Source organism: Lagopus muta, chromosome 6, assembly GCF_023343835.1.
Source record: "Lagopus muta isolate bLagMut1 chromosome 6, bLagMut1 primary, whole genome shotgun sequence".
Classification (NCBI taxonomy): domain Eukaryota; kingdom Metazoa; phylum Chordata; class Aves; order Galliformes; family Phasianidae; genus Lagopus; species Lagopus muta.
In genome coordinates, this window is record NC_064438.1 from 42,608,795 (window position 1) to 42,630,917 (window position 22,123).

The 22,123-nt window shown below is 45.2% G+C and overlaps 2 protein-coding genes across 2 annotated transcripts; both read left to right on the forward strand.

Annotated features, from left to right (window-relative positions):
• The first annotated feature begins 769 nt into the window (after positions 1 to 769).
• Positions 770 to 2,531, forward strand: LOC125695270 (uncharacterized). Its single transcript, XM_048949485.1, has one exon. It carries the CDS (start codon positions 984 to 986, stop codon positions 2,529 to 2,531), a length of 1,548 nt encoding a protein of 515 aa, XP_048805442.1. The 5' UTR covers positions 770 to 983.
• A 17,199-nt stretch (positions 2,532 to 19,730) lies between these two features.
• Positions 19,731 to 22,110, forward strand: LOC125695232 (uncharacterized). The gene is made up of 2 exons (XM_048949426.1): positions 19,731 to 20,912; positions 21,093 to 22,110. The coding sequence occupies exons 1-2, from the start codon at positions 20,354 to 20,356 to the stop codon at positions 21,248 to 21,250; spliced, it is 717 nt and encodes a 238-aa protein (XP_048805383.1). The 5' UTR covers positions 19,731 to 20,353; the 3' UTR covers positions 21,251 to 22,110.
• The last annotated feature ends 13 nt before the right edge of the window (positions 22,111 to 22,123 follow it).

Below are 22,123 nucleotides of genomic sequence, written 5' to 3' on the forward strand. Positions count from 1 at the left end.
GGTATATAGATAATAAAAGAACCTCCTCTCCCTCCTATAAATTGGAGCGAGACATTTTTTATTGGCGTAGTCGGCAGGATACCCGCTGTGAGAGTGTTGTCCTTCCAGATATAGTTTGAAACTTTTTTTTTCTGTGTGCACCTCCTGGAGTTGCAAGGAGCGATAGTTTTGAAAATTTAGACGTGCGTCCTTCTCCAGGAAGACCGCTCCATATTCTGAAACTTTACCTTTTATGTGTGTACCTCTCGGGGACGTATTTTGACTATTTGCATTTTGTTTAATACGTGTGTGCCTCCTCGGGAAGACCTGTCTTGCTTTAGCTTTACATTTCTTGTGCTCCCCCCAAAGAAAGGGAGGAGTGGTTTGAGCTGTGTGCACCTCCTGGAGTTGCAAGGAGCGATAGTTCTGAAAATTTAGATGTGAGTCCTTCTCCAGGAAGACCGCTCCATATTCTGAAACTTTACCTTTTATGTGTGTACCTCTCGGGGATGTATTTTGACTATTTGCATTTTGATTAATACGTGTGTGCCTCCTCGGGAAGACCTCTCTGGTTATTTGGTAACTGGAGTGTGAAATTTGGTGTGTCTGCGTGCTTGCGCCTCTTGGGGAAGTGAGGAAGTGATATTTTGTGACTAAAACGTGTGTGCCTCTCCAAGAAGTTTTATTTACTCTATTGAAACCTAGAAAGTGTTGCTTTAGCTTCACATTTTTTGTGCTCCCCCCCAAAGAAAGGGAGGAGTGGTTTGAGTCGTGTGCACCTCCTGGAGTTGCAAGGAGTGAACTGTAACTTAGGTGTGGTGTTTACAGTTTGTTCTAGCTTCTTGTCTTTGTGTGTTCCTGTCAACAAAAGGGAGGAGTGATTGGAGCATTTGCATTTGTTTAGGTGTGGTGTATCTCCCTGGGAGGAGCGGTGAAGAGTAACTGAGCTTTTGAACACGTGTACCTCCTCCTCCCTTAGTGTAGATCTTTCATTGTATTAAGAAATGAGTAACAGTATTGCCAGTATGAAAAGTGAAGATGTGTTATTTGACCTTTTAGAAAAGCATGGTGCTCGTCCCTCTTTGTCAGGGGTGGACTGGGCACGCCAAAATTGGCATAATTTGCAGAGTGTTTCGGACCGCATTAGTGTCTTACAGAATGAGGCTCGTTCACGAGCTGGGAAAGGAAAGTCGTTTATTTGTGCCATTCTCGGGGCTGCTTTAAAAGCTGCCGTGGAGTTCCGAAATGAAAAGCATTCGGCAGAACTCCAAACCATAGAAGCATTACAGGAGTCGGTTAGAGTTACACAAGAATTCGTAAAAACTCTGCAGAATCAAATAGTTAATCTCGAGGAACAACTGGAAAGAGAGAAACATAATTCGGCCTTGTTGCAGATGGCTTTCAAGGAACTGTTAACACGTAAAGATACTGGCGATACTGTCACCCATAGGTTGCCTCAAGAAAAAACTTTTCCTCAGGAGGAATTACAAGAAATAAAGGAAAGACTAGACAAATTAGAAATCCCAATAGCCCCACTGCGTCCCTTGATAAAAACAGAATATACGTTCGATAACAGTGAGGATCTAGATCCTCAAATGAATGTTAAGGAAATTCCGTTCTCGGCCACCGAACTAGCAAAACTCAAAAAGGACTTTAGCCGCTCTCCAAAGGAATCAGAAGCAGAATATGTATGGAGGGTGAGTCTCACTGGTGGTGATCAGATTCGGTTAACAGAAAAGGAAGCAGAAGGTTATTGGGGACCAGGAGTATTTTTAACTACTGGTAACAATCGTTCTCCCTGGTCATTAACGCAAAGGGCTGCCTATTGGGCAGGTGGTCTCAACCCTTTAGAAAGGGGAGACCCTCTTGCCATTACTGGAACTACTGACCAATTAGTAGAAAGCGTTCAAAAGGCTGCTTGTCTCCAACTGATGTATGATAGAAAGCTGCAGCCACATCATGAATCGCCCATGATGATGCCCGTTGATCCTGAGAGAATGACCCCTTTAATTAGAGGGCTTCCAGAATCACTGAAACCCATAGGCATACAATTACAAGCAAGGATACAAGCTATGTCACAGGGAGAAAGAACCCGGGCAGTGTTAGAAGAAACTGTAACCCCCAACCATCTGCAGTCAGGATGCAAAGTATGGACGTGGGGGGAGGTAGCCCAAGAGTTAATTAATTATGGAAGAAAATATGGGCCGGTGGTTTCTTTTCCCAGTAAATCTGAGCCAAGAGGTGTAAGGCTTGCAACAGCCAGTCTTGCCCCCAGGCCACCTAGCCCAAAACTTAATGGAGCTGAAAAGGGTTTGCCCCCAATAAAAACAGGTAGACGGAGTATTGATCATAAACGTAATGGACTTTGGACTCTGGGCTGGAAAAGGGGTATTCCACGAAATTTGATGGATGGATTGACAACAGATAGGTTAGAGAAATTAGTTAACTGGTGGCCACAACAAAATCTTCAGAATCTCGAAGAGAGCAAAACCCCAGGTCCTAGGGCCTTTCTCAGGGAACCTGAAGGGCTCTCCAAGCCATTAGTAAACTGATGTTTCCGCCCCTCCCAAGTGAGCGGGGTGGGGGTGGTGAAGGGTGGATGTATTAGAAAGCTCACAACAAAGGGGAAACACTTATCGCCTGGGCCAGCCTGTGTTTGGCTCAACTAACCTGAGGCTTGTTTCCCTAACCTTAACGGGATACCTTAACAAATATCCTTGGAAGGCCAAGGACACCACGAAAAAGGAATGTAAAATTAACACTTGCTGGATTGTTCCCTCATTCTTTTTTTTTTTTTTTTTTTTGTTAACCATATTAACAAAGACCCCCCCCTAAAAAGGGGCAAGTCGGTGTCTCGTTTTATTTTTTCAGAATACTCCTATGGACCTTGACTGAACACAGAAAGAACTCTAATGTTTTGTGACAGAAATATTGAAAATGTGATCATGTTAGACATTTTGTATTTTGGTAGCAAAAGTACTATGTTTTGTGTTGTTGTGGGTAGTAATGTTGTATCTCTATTTGTTATATTTATTTGTTATTGGTTATTGCCAAATGTATGGTTGCCTCTTTTCACTTTCTACTTTTTATTCACCATGTAACATTCGTGTCACCACTCCCGAGGTATCACCGAGTGGTGTCTGTGGCAAATTGATATTGTGAGCTGTTGCAACTCTTATGTTTGTTAATTGTATGGTTCCGTGTTTTATAAGATGTGTTGTATCACCTATGTAGATTGTAACCTCCTCTATTGATGGGAAAGTCAAGCACATCAGGGCCCACCCTGATGAATCTCTTGTAATGATTGTATGAAACTTTTGATTCCCTACCCCCCTTCTCCCCCCTTCTTTACCCCTATGCTTGCTATCTTTTTCTCTCACCATCATGGATCATCTGTGTCCCATTTTAAAGCAACCTTTGAGTCACGGGGTGGTGTAAGAGACTATACTGTTAACTTCTGTGTCTCAAAGCTTGCTGGGGACACAGATGGACTTGTTCAAGTCCGGAGCAAGGATTGTGAAATCCTTTGTTTGAAGGACACAGATGAACAAGTTCAGGCAAGTCCTGGGCAAAGGTTGTGAGATCCTTTGTCTGGGGGAACGCTGATGGACAAGGCCAGGGGCGACGAGAGCGAGATGAACTGCAGCTGAATAGCTGTGAAGTGCTCCTTTGTGTGGGCTTATCTCCGGATGATGGCCATCTCAGGAGGTACTCAATGACTCTTGCTCGAGGCCCATCCTTGTCACGTAGGCAGGAGAACAAGGAGGATAAAAGAGGAACTGAAAACCATGAGGAGAGGTTTTTCTGGCAACAGATTCCTCATGAAGAACGGGAGGTTTTCTGGCAACAGATTCCTCATGAAGAACGGGAGGTTTTCTGGCAACAGATTCCTCATGAAGAACGGGAGGTTTTCTGGCAACAGATTCCTCATGAAGAACGGGAGGTTTCTGACAACAGATTCCTCATGAAGAACGGGAGGTTTCTGACAACAGATTCCTCATGACGAACGTGGGGTTTTTCTGACAAGAGATTCCTCCTGAAGAAGAAGAGGGATTCCTGACGATCAGATTCCTCGTGAGGTGACTCCTGCATGCTGCTGAACTCTCCTGAGCCTGCTGCCTGACCGCTGTTGCTGCTTCAAGACTTGGCTTCTCGACTTCTTCGTCTACCTGCCTGCTGCCCAAGGCCGGCCACGCTGCTGCTCCCCGTCTTCTGCTGCGTTCTGCCTGGGACCTTCAAACACCGTGCAACGGGACCGCTGCTGGATCCTGCTGGTGACTATCCCCGCTTTACGCAACTCCTGCTTCTTTTCCACCTTTTCTATCGCACTCCTTCCCTTCCCTGTCTCCCTGATTAGGTCTTAGTAATAAACTGGATGCAACAACATATGAACCGTTGTTTCTTAATCTCACGCCGGGTATATAGATAATAAAAGAACCTCCTCTCCCTCCTATAAATTGGAGCGAGACAAGCGTAGTAGCTACTAATCAGAACATTCAGTCAGAAATCACAGACCACTGTAAATGTTTTCTACACCTGATTACTGAAAGATGAGTATAATAAAGCAAAATTGAAGAGAAGTATAAGGTCCCATTACTGAGTAAAACATAGGAAAAAAGTCTATTTCAGAGTAAGCCAGTATTCCCACCTCCCTTTTTTCTAAAGGAAAGCCAATTGCCATCCAAAATATTCCTGCATGTTCTGGAAAGCTATCCATCACATCAAAACTGCAGTCCTGAACTAAAGTCTCTCTGAGAAACATTAGAAATCTTAACTCAGGAATATATGAAGAAAATAATGAAGACAAAATAATAAAAACATTATCAGGTACCATCACTTTTTGTTGAAAGATACAGTAATTTGTTGCAAAAAGAACTAGATAACTTATCATACACCACTATGCCTACAAGCAAGCATTTTGGGATAATTTTATTTATTTTTCATATCCTTTCATGATTGCTCTAGGCAGGAAAGCACTAGGACAAGTTAGGTTTATTAAGATGAAGTACCCACACCCCAAGCTGAAAAAAAAAAAAAAACTAAAACAAAAAGCAATACTGACCTAAATTTACTTTTTCAGAAATGTGTTCCAATTTACACCATGGTTTTTAATGTTTTGACCTATACTAGACTTACACAAAAATAACCAGAGTAAAAGAATGGAGCTATATCAACCAGGGATAAGATTCATAGAATTACAAGGTTGGAAACTACCTACAAGATCATCCAGTCCAACCATCTCCTCATCACCATTGCCACCACTAGCACTAATCCATATCACACAGCACGTCATCCAGATGCCTCTTGAACACTTCCAGGGGCAGTGACTCCACCACCTCCCGGAGTAGCCATTCCAGTGCCTGACCACTCTCTGAGAGAAAAAGTTCTTCCTTATATCTAATCTAAACCTCCTCTGATACAACTTGCAGCCATTATGTACATGCATTTGAGACAGAAAATATATAATACAGTAGAACTATCAGCCAAACACTCAAGTTGTTCCTAAAGTCAGGTCTCCTGTTTGACAAGTGGCAGATACAACTGAGCAAGGAGATCATGAAAGTTCTTCAACACGTAACACAGAATGTTTCAGTCAGAATTCAATCATATTCAGCAAAATACCAGCCCCAAGAAGCATTTTTTACAGCTGATAACTCCCTTTTTTTCTTCAGTTTGAACTTGTCCTAAGGCTAATAGGTTCTGAGTTTGCAAACCTGAGTCACGCTTCTGGCTTTAGTGAAGCAATTAGGTAGCCTGTTAGTGTCAGTTACACAGCTCTAAAAAAACAAAAAAAAAACAAAAAAAAAAAACAAGAAAACAACCAACATAGTTCTTAAGACAGAAGTATTGCATAGTCAACAAATGTACAGTTAGAAGAGAAGTGCAGTTAGGATAGTACTTCACATATGTTAAAACTGGAAAGACTACCATAGTGTAAAAAAGACAAAAAAAAACCCAAAAAACTCACCCATACCCAAGGATCTAGGCTCACAGTGAAAAACTCCAAGAAGAAGAGATTTCTGGAAAGAGATTTTACTTTACCCAACAGTCAGCCTTTAAATGGGATCTAGGAGCCTGGCTCCACCCCTTCCCATCACACAAGTGATTTGCTTCACCTGTGCTCCCACAGCTGACTCAGTCCTTTTCCTTAAGTATCAATCAGTGGTTCAGGTGGTGACTCAACAGTTACTGTACAGGTATATAGAGAAAAAAAAAAAAAAAAAATAAAAAAACCCCACAAAAAATAGCATATATACTCTCCAAGATAGCTGTTTGAAAAGCAGCAGAAGCACAGACAAGTTTCAAGCAAGTATCCTTAGCAACGGAAAGAACAAAAACGTAAGTATGTAGAAATCAGAGTAGAAGCATAGGCAGCTATTCCAAATATCCTTTAGGCAGCAAGCCAGCAGTAGAAGTGCAGGGAAAAAAAAAACAACCAAATACCTGGAATATGTATTCTGCTGCACCTACTTCAGCTCCATCCTCTATAAATACCTCCTCTTTCGTACTCCATTTTCTTGGAAAAAAGTTCCCTGGCTCTTACTGGGAAAGGGTTAGACCACAAGGCATAGCTACACTCCGCACAAATTAGCATAGGTAGATGTCTGTGGCATTAAAGAGGGCTGAGTGTCCAAAAGCTATAAGATATTTCCAACTATAGCAGTTGGTCTAATATAATATGTCACTCCTTCTACAAATTAATGTGTCTAAGATCACACCCACATGTACTGCCTGCAGTCAGAAAGTCAAGTTAACCTACGCAAAGGTCTTTACAATGGCTTGCTATTAGAGAAAGAAAAAGCAAGATATTTGTACTACCTCTGGAATTGCTGCCTGTTGTAATTTAAGCAACTTTACATACAGTTTTTCCGTTTCATCATCATTTTCATTATATTTCTAAATGGAAGGTAACAACAGCACCTGCCTCTCATAAGTTATTGGTAAGGCAGCAGGGTTATATGAAAGCAATTTGTCAGTGACATTTTGCAGAGACAACCTTAACTTCTTGTGTGTTGATATGACGTATGAAAGGGATAGGGAATGTGGGTTTTTTTGTTTTCTAACTCCCACATCATTTAAAAAAACCAAAACAAAACAAAAAACACAAAAAAACAGAAGATGTTCTTAGAGTATATTTTAAAGAAAAGTTTATCCTATGTTCTTTCACTGAGCATCCATATTCTGTTGCACTTGTAAAGAAACAAGATAGAGTCAGAAATCTCTGCTGCCATCTTCTATTGTTACTTATGCAATCATTGATCAAAAGACAGAAATATTAAAATTCCATTATTTCTGAAAGTGAGTGTAACAAATGAAAGGCTATAAATCAAGAATTAGAGGCACATCACAGAATCACAGAATTTTGGATAGAAAATATCTATTTGAATCATGCTCCACCACTTTCACAGCACAGATTTATCAACTGAGGAAGTTATCTCTCATTACAAGTTTTAAATTCTCCACAAAATCTTCTTTCTCCCTTTATTCCTTTCAAAGCCAGTCTGTTGTCCTGTCATAGGGTAGAGACACATTCTCTAAGTACCTCAACTTATTTTAATGGTATACTAATCCACTTGATCCAAGTCCTTGAAACAAGGACAATATACAATATAGATCCTGAGGCACACTCATCCTCACCTTGTTTTAACAGAAGATTATTTCTCCTCTTCACTAGAAATCTCCTCTAAGATCATTATTACACCTTCATTTTATATGTATTTGGTCAAAGGTCAAACACAGAGAAAAATGTTCTTTACTGAAATACGTAGTTTGTTTTTCTTCCACTGTCCTAATCTATCTTATTAATAATTCTTTCCCTTTAGTGACCTCCCATAAGTTCCTTATCTCTTTAAAACATCAGTCTCACTCACTTTTTGGCTCAAAAAAAGACTCAATACTCTGTTATTGATAGTATTCGGTTGCTTTTGCTAATATCCACATAAAGCAGTGAGATTAATAATGGATTCCAATATCTGAAACTTCATGTTTTTCAAAAGTTGGCTGGAATTACTATTTCCCTATAGGTTAAATTTGTAGTTTATTTGAGTGCAGAAGATACATCATCACATGCTTTTTTAAATCAGAAAGAAAAAAAGGGGGAAAGTATTCACGTTTAAAACATTCCTCTCCATTCAATGGAAGAAATATTTAAAATAAAAACATAATGAGAATAAAATAACAATGAGGAATAAGAAAAAGACTTCACCATTTGATTTTTTTTTTACTTAGTGTCACCATAAGTATCTCAGTGGCATCTCTGGATGTATATGAGTCCTTCTTCAAAATTAATGGCTCCTATTTTATTATGTTGACCCACGATGTTAGAGGTGTATGTTGGTGGTATGACAGTGGAAGTTGAACCTTCCCACCAATATTCTGTTACTTTTTTTTTTTTCTTTTTTTTCTTTTTTTTGTATTATGGATGTTTGCAGAGGGGCAAAATATCTGACATTGAAGTACCTATGAAGCAAAGATGTGTCATTGCATTCTTCCACCCAGAAAAAAAAAAAAGCGTTCACTCAGTAGTGCAAAAACATTCATCAGTGCTTGCTGAACCTTTGTGGGGACCAAACAGTGGATGTTAGCACACTGAGGCAGTGAGTGGTGCATTCAGCAATGATGCTGGCATGGCAGCTGTGAAACTGTGGATCATCCCTTCTGATGGAGGTATTTACAATCATGCCACGCATGATTTTGGTCATTGCTGGTAAAAATGCTTAGCTAATTCTTGTGACTATATTGATTTGTTCATATGGAAATAAATAAAAGGCATTACTTTTGGAATGTCTTAAGTCATTCTTTTCTTAGTCTTCCTTTCTATATAGTTGTAATTTCTTACTATCATTCCTGACATCATCAATAAACATGAATTTCATTCTTTAAGTTTTCATTTGGATGCTTCATCAGGTATCTTGAACTGATTGCCCTGATGACCTAGAAGAAAAAAAATCATCATTGGCACATTGACATCAGATTTTGATGACTTCCTAAAAGACTTCTACTCTCTTCAACGAAAACAACCTTTCTAAAAATAACATCTTTTTTTTTTTTTTTTTTTTTTTTTTTTTTTTTTTTGTATCTGTATTTGTATCTGTTCTTCCTACCAAGACACCTGATGGTTCTTGAAGAATCAATGCTCATCAAATATTTTTAACCGGCTGTTGTGTTCTTGGTCAGAGTTTTTAGCTTTCCTGCAGAATCTGCAGAATTCAGATTTAAACAACTTTTTCCACAAATGTTATAAAGCCTTACAAATACACCTTTAAAAATACAAATATAATATTCAATAGTCTTAGTCATCAAGCATGAAAAAGATCTGCATAAAGAAACACAAGAATATGAGTAGTCAAACATGACTTTATTGTATGTATATTTCAATGTATCTTTCACAGAAGATGACTCAGGTAAATGAAATAGATTTGTAGTCCAATCAGCTAATTTTCTGTCACCTCAGAACCATGAAGCAAAAATCTACCTCTATAACTCTTGGTGTCTGAAAATGTCTTCCAGTTCTTTCAGTCTTATGTTCAGCATCGTTCTGCTTCACTGGAACAACAAAATGCCTTTGGAAAATACATGAGCTTTTCTTGCTTGTTCTCTATTTATCTCTTTTTTAGCTGAAATCTCTAATGATTGAGTCTATTCTACATGAGGAGATATTATTCAGTGGGAACAACCTGTTTTATTTTTAAGCAGGACAGTTTGAGAGACAGACTGATATGAGGCAGGAAAGACTTCTTTAGTCAGCAGGAAGGCAACCAGTTTTGTCCTTTATTTCTGTTGCAGTTTCTACAAAATAGAGTGCATATCATTCTTTCAGATGTGTTTCTACACCATAAGACGACAGACAGCACTGTACCCAATGTAGTATAATATGCAATGAGAAAGGAAGTAAATGAATAACAACAATAACAACAAAAAAAACACAATGTGCACAATTTCTGAGCATCTGTTAAATACAATTCATTTCTTCTATGTAAAAGAAATTGTAAGATATTATTCTGTTAACATCAGTGTCTCAAAGTTTGCTGGGGACACAGATGGACTTGTACAAGTTCAGGCAAATCCTGGGCAAAGGTTGTGAGATCCTTTGTCTGGGGGACACAGATGGACAAGACCAGGGGCAAGGAGAGAGAGATGAGCTGCAGCTAAATAGCCATTAAGTGCTCTTTTGTGTGGACTTATCTCAGGATGATGGCCATCTCAGGGGGGCTCAATGACTCTTGCTCAAGACCCTTCCTTATGACATAGGCAGGAGAACAAGTAGGATAAAAGGGGAATCGAAAACCATGACAAGAGTTTTCTGGCAACAGATTCCTCATGAAGAAGAACTAGGATTTCTGACAACAGATTCCTCATGAAGTGATGCCTGCATGCTGATGTACTCTCCTGGGCCTGCTGCCTGAGTGCTGCTGTTCCCCCCCCCCCCCCCCCCCCGCTGCTTCTGCCTCGTGCCTCGTGCCTCGGACCTTCAAAGCCATTGAATCCCGCTGCTGGATCCTGGTGGTGACTCTCCCCGCTTTACGCAATTCTTGCTTCTTTCCTATCTTTTCTATCGCTCTCCTTCCCTTCCCTGTCTCCCTGATTAGAATTTGTAATAAACTGGTTGGACTAAAATATGAACCATTGTTTCTTAATCTCATGCCGGGTATACAGATAATAAAAGAACCTCATCTCCCTCCTATAAATTGGAGTGAGACAGAAATAAACATAGGAGTTGAAGTATAAGAGCTTACGCAACCTTCAGTAATCAGGGACTTCACAAACATGATTCATTAGGGTTTCTCTGACTTAGATACAATACATTGAAGATCTCTTGTGTGAGCATATCTTGCAGTCATAATGCCACATATCTGAGAACTCTGTCCTCACAAGCAAGCTAGGTTCTTAAAACTGGAGTCTTGTAGAAGCACTTCAGATTTTTTGTCTTGAAATATGTAGGTTAAAAATCATTAATAAAAATGAAGCATTGATATGAATGAAAAAGGAATACATTACAGGTGTGTAATAATTGACTTTTATGTCAGACAAGTGGTCAATTCTTGATTGTCTGAAGAACAAGTAAAACTGTAATTTATGCAGAACAAACAAGCTGAATTTTACTATGAATGAGTATCAGAACATAAATATCCGTGCCACTAGTTTTACCAATTCATTTATTTCTTTCTGCATTAGATGGTAACAAACAGACACGGCTGTTTATCAATAGCAGATTATGAGCACACTCCTTTAGCTGTGCTTATCCTTAGACTTCCTGCCAATAGGCGTTGCCAAACAACATTGGTGGAGTCAGTTACACTCATCTGATTGAACACTGCATATCTCTGTATAAATGCACATCTAGGTGCAGCTTCTCTTTTACTTCTAGTAGTGCTGATTAGTGCCTCAGTAACCACAGTAGTTCCTTTGCCCAATCCAGAGCTGTGAAAAGGTTTACAAGACTTTCCCTTTAAACCACATAATATCTTGCTTTCCCATGGTGATACTATGATTTTGTGATGAACTCTAGATCAGATTCATGCATTTGCTCCAAATAGATTAGAGGAATGCATGAATATTAATTTGTAGTATGTTTTGTAGACTGTTTACAATAATTCTGTGATTACTTTCTGGTAATTGTGTATTACTAATTCTAGTTGTATAGATACAACTTCAAAAACAAACAAGAAAGAGGTTCATTAGTAATGGACTCTTGAGAGTGATTTCATAACAGAAATAAATTTCCTCTATTTAATATGGAGAAGTTGCATATATTTTCAGATACAGTCAGATGTAGCAGCACTAAGACAGCCAGGCAAATAGAGTCAAAAACTCACAAGTATTTTTAACTGCATTAACATCCACCATTGCTTGTGCATTCAACAGAGGTATGTAAGTTAGACACATGGATGTGTTCCACAGTCAGCAGAGATTTGGGCTACAGGAGTTTGGAGAGTGGCACTGAAATCAGAGAGCAGAAATGAAATTAAGGAATCAGGATACAAATCAAAGTTTTTCTGGAAGATCTGAAAGGGGCTTATAACAGCTTTTAATGTATTTCAACAAAAGGAACACTAAAAATTCTTAAGATTAGCATGAATGTCAGTCTTCAGAAGGAAACCACAACAGTCATTCTGAATACAATGCACCTCTCTCTGCATCACTGCACTAGTATATCTGACCAGAAGTGACTCATAAAACTGCATCTTGGAAAAAGGTTCGTGAATGATCCCCAAAAAGAGTGGGGATACTTTCACATGACCAAAACCATCTTAGAATGACACGTGCACTCCTTCACTTACTGTTTGCTTTCTACTTTTTCATGGCTATGCAGCATATTCTTTGCTTTGTGCACCAATCTGATTGCTACTAAGCAGTTGCTCTGCTGTGAGCAATTAAATAGCTGTCTAGGGTGGCAAAATGTGGTGATGGATTAGGCAGTCTCTATCTGTTTACAATTTTGGTCAGTGAAATTTGGAAAGAACTTCAGAATCTTTGGCTGAATGTCCCTCTGCTAATGCCAGTGATTAATTATTAACAAATGTGCTGTTATTATTTTAATAAGCTTCTCAGTATGCTTATGGAGCTGTGGAAATCTTCCATGCTCTGAAGGTAATGCCTCATATTTATTTTCGTGTAACATAGAAAAAGAACCAATAACACTGTTTGATAAAGCAAATTTTCAGCTATAAAACACTGTTTTTCAATATCGTCACCACCATTAGCCAATTTGCACAGCTGAGCAGATCAAGACACATTTCATTTCATGGTATGACAGCTTTGCATGGCTGTCCAGAACATGGCTTGTGGGGGTTAGGGAAATGTTTGGCACTGGAAGGTGGTGGGCATGGAACAGAACCTCCCACTAATGGCAGTGGGCACAGACCCAAGATTTTGTAGCTCAAGTACTGTTTGGACACTGCTCCCAGACCTGGGCTTGGGTGTGTTGTGTGGAGCCAAGAATTGGACTTGGTGATCTCTATGGGTCCCTTCCAGCTTGGGATATTCTTTGATCCTCTGTTTTTAGAAGAAAGTCTCACTGCTTGGCTGTTGGCATGAGGATGGGCTTATAGAATCACGGAATCATTAAGGTAAAATTTATCCTGGAATAAAATAGAAGCGAGTACACGTCTAAGGCTTTGAATAAATTCAAAGGCGTTCTTTCAATGCCTCTGAATTTCCCAAGCCATCAGACAATTTCCTCCTTTATGAAAGTATTTATAATAGATCACCTCCTTTGTCAGCTAAATTCACAATAAAAGTGTCCCATATTCCTATAATCAATGATGTCTGAATATAAATTAACCTCTGAATAGAAATTAATCAAATTTGTTGAAACACTATGGGCATCCATGACAACATAATGAAGAACTGCTGCAGCACAGTTTTACATAGCTCCAGGTCTGGCTCTCCTGTTGCTTGAAGAGTGGCTGTTCCAAACTAAACTCAGTCAGAAGCAGTCCCAAATGCCTGTGCTCCATCTAAATATTAGATGTGATATGTGTTTACCTTCTTCATTACAAGGAACTCAGTTTGAAAGCTTCCTGAAGAAAGAAAAATAGAATAGTATTTCTTGGGTGTTTGTACTGTGAAATGATCTACAGAAAGCTGAAGTGACATGTAAGAAAGAGTTCAGTGTGTGTTTACATGTTCTACCAAACCCTGCTCAGTACCTTACAGAATTAGAGACAGTTAAGGGTTAAAAATTTGTTTAGGGAGAAGAGATTTGAAAGTTTTTCAGCTCCAATCATTGTAATATTAACCAATGAGGGCCTACTGCTTGATCTTGAGTTTTCTGGTAGCATCAGTAAGGATATTTCAATATGCTTTTGGTCAGGTGTTTAAGGTCTCTGAATTAAGTAGAGAGCAGAGCAACAGGCAAGTGGAAATGGTGGTTGTAAAGAATCTGCGTCCAATTTCTGAAAACTAAAGTAATTTATTTGCAGCCATGTATCAAGCTAAGTAATATCAACCAATTTAAATCACAACCAGTAAGGAATAATTTCTGGAGCACAATTTCCTCTATCCTACTCAGACAACAACAGTGATAAAATAGTAATTATGATGATAAGGCTCAAAATTCATTTGAGTTTGTTTGAGTTGTGGTTATTTGTTTTTTGATGGAGTTCTGAGGATGGAACAATCTCCCCTTGTTTACATAATCAAATCATCAAAGTCTTTAGAACAGGACATGCTATTAGCAGCTGGCTATATCATGTGTTGTTGAATCCTTTTATTTTTACAGCTTTTGTTGAATTCAGTTTGGGTATCTATTGGCCCTTAGTGAAAATCTACTGTCTTCTAGTACTTAATTTATATTAATATATGGAGTTGAGTGTGTGTGTTACATCAGCTGCAGAGGCCCATTCAGTCACAGCTCTTTGCCTCTGCAGCAGCCAGGTGGGTTCTGCTGGGGTCAGGACTGCTCTCTGCAAGCACTGCTGGCTCGTATGCATGCAAGATACAGATGGAAAGGACAATTGGAATAACAGTTTTGTCAAAAGCCGGTGAGAAATTGCATTAAAAAAAATAATTTCAATTTTCAGAAAAAAACAAAAACAAAAACAGACAACAAACCAACAACCACCAAACAAATCTGTAGACATTTTCCCTGGTTGGTGCGTTTGAGCAGCCAGGTAGTTGTGCAGACCTCACCTGGGGGACGTGCACTTTGCAGGTGCAAAACTTCTACATGGAAGCTTACAATTATTCTCTCAATTATTCCTATAAAACTTTTTAAATTATTTGTGTTTCTCATGACAAAGACACAGTTAAAAATACTCATTTTCATAACAACTTCAACGTGAAATGTACTTTACTATGTTCATGAACCTATGAACTGGTGAAAGAGGAGCAGCTGCACCCAGATCCCACCTGTGTGCTGTTACCCAGTGAAGCTGCTTGGGCATTGCAGTGTGGTCAAAGAAGTGGAAACTGAAAATTAAATTCCTAAAACAAAAGACTACAATAAGATACAATCTGTCTGCTAAGTTTTAAACCATGTGAGATGGGAGTTTGAAAGAAGAGGTGAAGTAACAGGTGTCAGCTGTTTCCACATTTTTCTCTCTGTAACAATATTTCTAAATTCAGAAGGGATTTTCTCTACAGAGGTAGAGACCTGAGAAGACAGTGTAACACCGAAGCAAACAAACACCGAAGTCCCGCACCAGCTGGGACTGGGTGCTGGGTTTATGAAGTGAGACCACCTGTGAGGCAGCCCTGCGCTGAGGGGATAGGCGGTAACGCCTCAGAAAGGCTCGTGCCCATGAGATGACCTCTGCCCACCGCATCCAAGTAGAAAAGGCGGGAGCGGTGCAACGGGATGCAACAAAGGCGAAAACCAAGAGCAGCATTCTTTGCTCCTATTGGCTGACGGGCGGTGGGGACACCTATATAAGGCGCGCTAGACGGGTACTTGAGTGACAGGTGTTCTTCTCAGGTTGCGGCGGGAAAGAGAGCGCTCTGAGCGGGAAGCCAGAACGAAGCCTTCTGGGCTGAGGTAAGGGGACAAGCATCATCCTTACTGGGCTCGAAGGGATGGAGGCTATGGGACAGGACGACATCGAGCAGGGAAGTTCGAGTTGGCATCGCAGAGGGTGGATGGTGGATTGAGGGGCGGCAGAGCCAAATTTTACGGGCTTAAAGGAGGCTAAGGAGTGCTGAAGCAGGTGCTGTTGCTGGGCTGTGGGAAGGGTGCAGAGGTAGGCGCTGTTGTGAAGTAAGGGGGGGTGGGGGGTGTTGGGAGGTAAGGAGTGGTGGGGGGGGGGGGGGGGGGGTGAGGTGTTGCGAAGGCATGCACCGTTCCCAGGCTGGGAGTGCGTGAGGGGAGGAAGAGAAATGCTGATCCCGTGCTGAGGGGCGGGGGAGAGGAGCGGAGAGGAGTGAGAAAAATGTGGCTCTGACACTGAGGAGCGAAACGGGACCGCATGAAGACAGGGAGAAAAACACGGTTATCCCGATGGCGGAACGCATGAGGGGAAGGAGAGATGCCGCTCCCGGGATGAGGGGCGCCTCTTGTGGGGGGAGGAGGGGGGGAGAAATGTTCCCTCGCTGGGGGGCGGCGCGAGACAGGGATGCGTGAGGGGAGCGAGAAAAATGTGGTTCCCGCGCTGAGGAGGCTAAAGGGGAGGGAGAGAAATGCCGCGTTCTGGTGCTGGCGGAGGCGGGCAAGGGCCGTGGCCGGACCCCGTGACGAGAGAAAGATGTTGTTTTCACGATGGAGGAGCGCATCAAGAGGAAGAGAAATGCCGTTCTCGAGTTCTTTCGGGGGTGGGGGGAAAGAGAGAAATGCCGTTCCCGCGCTGAAGGGCGGCGCGAGACAAGAGGCGCGTGAGCGAAGTGAGGATCCCGCGCTGAGGAGCGCGTGAGAGGAGGCGCTGACGGGATGCACGAGGAGGGCGGGGGAAGGGAGGGGCCGGTGTCGGGAGAAAAGGGGGGAGGGAAACACCACACAACAACAACACCAACACCCACACCACACAACAACAACAACACCAACACCCACACCACACAACAACAACAACAACAACACCCACACCACACAACAACAACAACAACACCCACACCACACAACAACAACAACAACAACAACACCCACACCACACCACACAACAACAACACCCACACCACACAACAACAACAACAACAACAACAACACCCACACCACACAACAACAACAACAACAACACCCACACCACACAACAACAACAACAACACCCACACCACACAACAACAACAACAACACCCACACCACACAACAACAACAACAACACCCACACCACACAACAACAACAACAACACCCACACCACACAACAACAACAACAACAACACCCACACCACACAACAACAACAACAACAACACCCACACCACACAACAACAACAACAACACCCACACCCACACCCACACCACACAACAACAACACCCACACCACACAACAACACCCACACCCACACCACACCCACACCACACAACAACAACAACACCAACAACACCCACACCACACAACAACAACAACACCCACACCCACACCACACAACAACAACAACAACAACACCCACACCCACACCACACAACAACACCAACAACACCCACACCACACCCACACCACACAACAACAACAACACCAACAACACCCACACCACACAACAACAACAACACCCACACCACACAACAACAACAACACCCACACCACACAACAACAACACCCACACCACACAACAACACCCACACCACACAACAACACCCACACCCACACCACACAACAACAACAACACCCACACCACACCCACACCACACCCACACCACACAACAACAACACCAACAAAACCCACACCACACCCACACCACACAACAACAACACCAACAACAACACCCACACCACACCCACACCACACAACAACAACAACAACAACAACACCCACACCACACCCACACCACACAACAACAACAACAACAACAACACCCACACCACACCCACACCACACAACAACACCAACAACAACACCCACACCACACCCACACCACACAACAACACCAACAACACCCACACCACACCCACACCACACAACAACACCAACAACACCCACACCACACCCACACCACACAACAACAACAACAACAACACCCACACCACACCCACACCACACAACAACAACAACAACAACACCCACACCACACCCACACCACACAACAACAACAACAACAACACCCACACCACACCCACACCACACAACAACAACAACAACAACACCCACACCACACCCACACCACACAACAACAACAACAACACCCACACCACACCCACACCACACAACAACACCCACACCACACCCACACCACACAACAACACCCACACCACACCCACACCACACAACAACAACACCAACAACACCCACACCACACCCACACCACACAACAACAACACCAACAACACCCACACCACACCCACACCACACAACAACAACACCAACAACACCCACACCACACCCACACCACACAACAACAACACCAACAACACCCACACCACACCCACACCACACAACAACAACACCAACAACACCCACACCACACCCACACCACACAACAACAACACCAACAACACCCACACCACACCCACACCACACAACAACAACACCAACAACACCCACACCACACCCACACCACACAACAACAACACCAACAACACCCACACCACACCCACACCACACAACAACAACACCAACAACACCCACACCACACCCACACCACACAACAACAACACCAACAACACCCACACCACACAACAACAACACCAACAACACCCACACCACACCCACACCACACAACAACAACAACAACACCCACACCACACCCACACCACCCACACCACACCACCACCCCACCACCAACAACACCACCATCACCACACCAACAACACCCACACCACCAACAACACCCACACCACACAACACCACCAACAACACCGCCACCACCACCCACACACACCAACAACAACACCCCCACCCGCACCCCCACCCACACCCCCACCCACACCCCCCTCCACGAACACCCCCCGCACCCACACCCCCCGCACCCACACCAAGAAGGGGGAGAGAGAAAGGCTGTTCTTTGGCTGCGGGATTGCATGTAAGGTGCCGTTCCTGCACATAAACAAGGGCGGGGGGGGGTAAGAGAAGGAGGAGGAAGTGAGTCTGCCTCAAGAGCAGAAAAAAATGAAAGTTACTGGTGCGCTGAGCAGAGCCTAAGCAGACAGAGAAAAATACAGTTCCTGTGCTGATATGACGTAGAGAAAGTGTCCTGAAACAGAAGTGATAAAAATACGGTAACCATGCTAAGGAGTATATGAAGAAAAAGACAGAAATTCCATACCCATGCCAACAGAGTGGGGCTGCGGGGACAGAGAGAAATGCTGCACCTATGCTGAGGAGGCCAATAAAAGGAAATCATGTTAAAAAAAAAAAAAAGCTACCAGAAAAAAAAGTTAAATTCCAGACAAATTCAGAGGGGGAATTGGTGGTCCTCGGGTCTGACGGGGTCCTCCTTCACCTTCAGGACCTGCTGGTGAAGAAAGAAGCAGCGGGATGTGGAGCTCCGAGGCAAGCGTGAGGAAGAAGAGGAAGGAAGACGACGACTACGGAGGGGCAAAGGGAGAGGCTCCCTGGGCAAAAGCATGTCACATAACTGTAGAGCGCTGCCGGCCCCTTGGGTAACCAGGCCGGCTTTGTGCTGGGCGACCTCCCTGCAACCAGGGCTCGGGTCTTTTCTTTTGCTGTAGTTGGCCTTTTGCCTTGTTGCTCCTTTTGGCTGCCCGGGGAGTGTGGCCCCCTGTACGGAGGGCGAGAGCCACTTCTCCGCACCTGAGTGGGAAACGGAGCTCGCTGGACCCCGAGGGCCCCCTGTAAGCAGGGTAGCGCCCTTTCCCTGCCACTCTCGGTCCCGCCGCTCGGCACGGTTGCCTGCTGGTGACCTCCAGCGTGACGGCCCTGTACTCGGGGCTGTGTGTCACCGCCACTTGTCCCTTGGCCACCTGGGAAGCCCCTTGGCACGTTGAGGCCCGTGGCCTCCGTGCAGCCTGGGGGCGGGTCAGAGGCTCTTGTCTGCTGCTCGTGGGTTTTTAGTTTTTTTGCCCGGGTTTTTTTTCTGCGCAGCGTTCTCCTTCCCTTCTGGAAAGTTGTACCTGTGTGTTTGCGTCCCCTTCCTTTCCTTGCTTGCGTTTGCGTGGGTGACAAGAGAGAGTGAGCTTTTCCTTCAGGCCTCCCTGAAAATAGCTGCAGCCAAGCTTAGGCTTCCCAGGGGGGAACGGAGGACTCGATGCGTGCAGCAAGCGGGGTGTTCCCGCTCAGTCCCACGAGTGGAGCGAGTGTCCTCGTGTCTTGCCCCTTTTTATTTTTTTATTTCTGAGGGCAGAGCAGAGCTAGCGCGGTAGTTCTGAGGCTGAGGCCGCCCTGTAGCCAGGGCTTGGGTCCGTGCCTGCGCGGCCGCCTGTCCTGCTGGCGATGTGTCAGCGTGGCAGCCCTGTACTCGGGGTGTGTGTCACGATCCCTGGGAAGCTCCCTGTCTGTCCCCAGAGCAGCCCGCCCTCCTGTAAGCAGGTCTGGGGAGGCTGCAGTGTTGCAGTCGGCTGCTTTAGCCAGCTTGTGGGAATGACCCCTCCCTGGCCCGTTAGAGGGTGCAGGTTGAGGTGCTGCTTGAAGGTGGGGTGACCTCCCCGCTGTGTGGGTCGAGGTTGCTCCCTGGGTTCCCGAAGATGTGGTGTCGTGGTGCAGCCGGGCGGGCCGGCCCGTCCCTCGGGCGCTGGCGGGAGCTGTGTGCTCCGTGGGGCATTTTTGGAGATGGTGAGGCGTGGGGTGCCGTCCTGTAGGCAGGGCTGCGTGTGCCCCCTGTTCTTGGGGAGATGTGTTCTGAGGAACCCCCTGTACTCAGGTGGGTATCTCTGGCCCCGTCCTTTCAGAGGCGTTGGGCTGTGAGGTGTGGGGCTGGGCTTGGTCCCTTTGTGGACTCGGGGCTTGGATCCCGAGCGCGGCCTTTGGCCGTGCTGCCCCGCTGCCTGGCTGCTGAGAGTCGTTCCCGCTGCTGTGGGGGAAACCGAGCTCCGTGGCTCCGTGGGTGTCGTCGGCCCGCCTGTAATCAGGGTCAGGGTGTGGGAGCCTTTGTGCTCTGGTGGCAGCCTGTGTGGGGTGACCGCCCTGTTAGCGGGGTGCAGGTCAAGGTGCCCCCGACCGGGAGTGAAGGAGCCTCCCTCAGCCTTTGGGACCACGGCTGCCCTGTAAGTAAGGGCCTGGCGCTGGAGTCCCAGGCGCTTTGCAATGGAAGCGGCGGCTGGGGCCCCCCTGTAAGCGGGGGTGGAGCCGACTCTTTGTCCGCCGCTTTGCGTGCCCAGCTCCCTTTGCCCAGGCAGCCCGACTCTGCGCCCTGCTGCAGCGCCGGATGGACCTCTGCGGCGTGTCGGTGTGGTGAGGAAGAGCTGCTTGAAGTTGGTTCTTGGTGGGACCAAGATGTGGGGGTGGGGGATGCGGGGTCGTCCTGGGCTGGGTGGCGATGTGCGGAGGGCCCCTGGGGGGCTTGGCCCCTTCTTGCAGGTGGTGGGGGAATTGGTGGTCCTCGGGTCTGACGGGGTCCTCCTTCACCTTCAGGACCTGCTGGTGAAGAAAGAAGCAGCGGGATGTGGAGCTCCGAGGCAAGCGTGAGGAAGAAGAGGAAGGAAGACGACGACTACGGAGGGGCAAAGGGAGAGGCTCCCTGGGCAAAAGCATGTCACATAACTGTAGAGCGCTGCCGGCCCCTTGGGTAACCAGGCCGGCTTTGTGCTGGGCGACCTCCCTGCAACCAGGGCTCGGGTCTTTTCTTTTGCTGTAGTTGGCCTTTTGCCTTGTTGCTCCTTTTGGCTGCCCGGGGAGTGTGGCCCCCTGTACGGAGGGCGAGAGCCACTTCTCCGCACCTGAGTGGGAAACGGAGCTCGCTGGACCCCGAGGGCCCCCTGTAAGCAGGGTAGCGCCCTTTCCCTGCCACTCTTGGTCCCGCCGCTCGGCACGGTTGCCTGCTGGTGACCTCCAGCGTGACGGCCCTGTACTCGGGGCTGTGTGTCACCGCCACTTGTCCCTTGGCCACCTGGGAAGCCCCTTGGCACGTTGAGGCCCGTGGCCTCCGTGCAGCCTGGGGGCGGGTCAGAGGCTCTTGTCTGCTGCTCGTGGGTTTTTAGTTTTTTTGCCCGGGTTTTTTTTTCTGCGCAGCGTTCTCCTTCCCTTCTGGAAAGTTGTACCTGTGTGTTTGCGTCCCCTTCCTTTCCTTGCTTGCGTTTGCGTGGGTGACAAGAGAGAGTGAGCTTTTCCTTCAGGCCTCCCTGAAAATAGCTGCAGCCAAGCTTAGGCTTCCCAGGGGGGAACGGAGGACTCGATGCGTGCAGCAAGCGGGGTGTTCCCGCTCAGTCCCACGAGTGGAGCGAGTGTCCTCGTGTCTTGCCCCTTTTTATTTTTTTATTTCTGAGGGCAGAGCAGAGCTAGCGCGGTAGTTCTGAGGCTGAGGCCGCCCTGTAGCCAGGGCTTGGGTCCGTGCCTGCGCGGCCGCCTGTCCTGCTGGCGATGTGTCAGCGTGGCAGCCCTGTACTCGGGGTGTGTGTCACGATCCCTGGGAAGCTCCCTGTCTGTCCCCAGAGCAGCCCACCCTC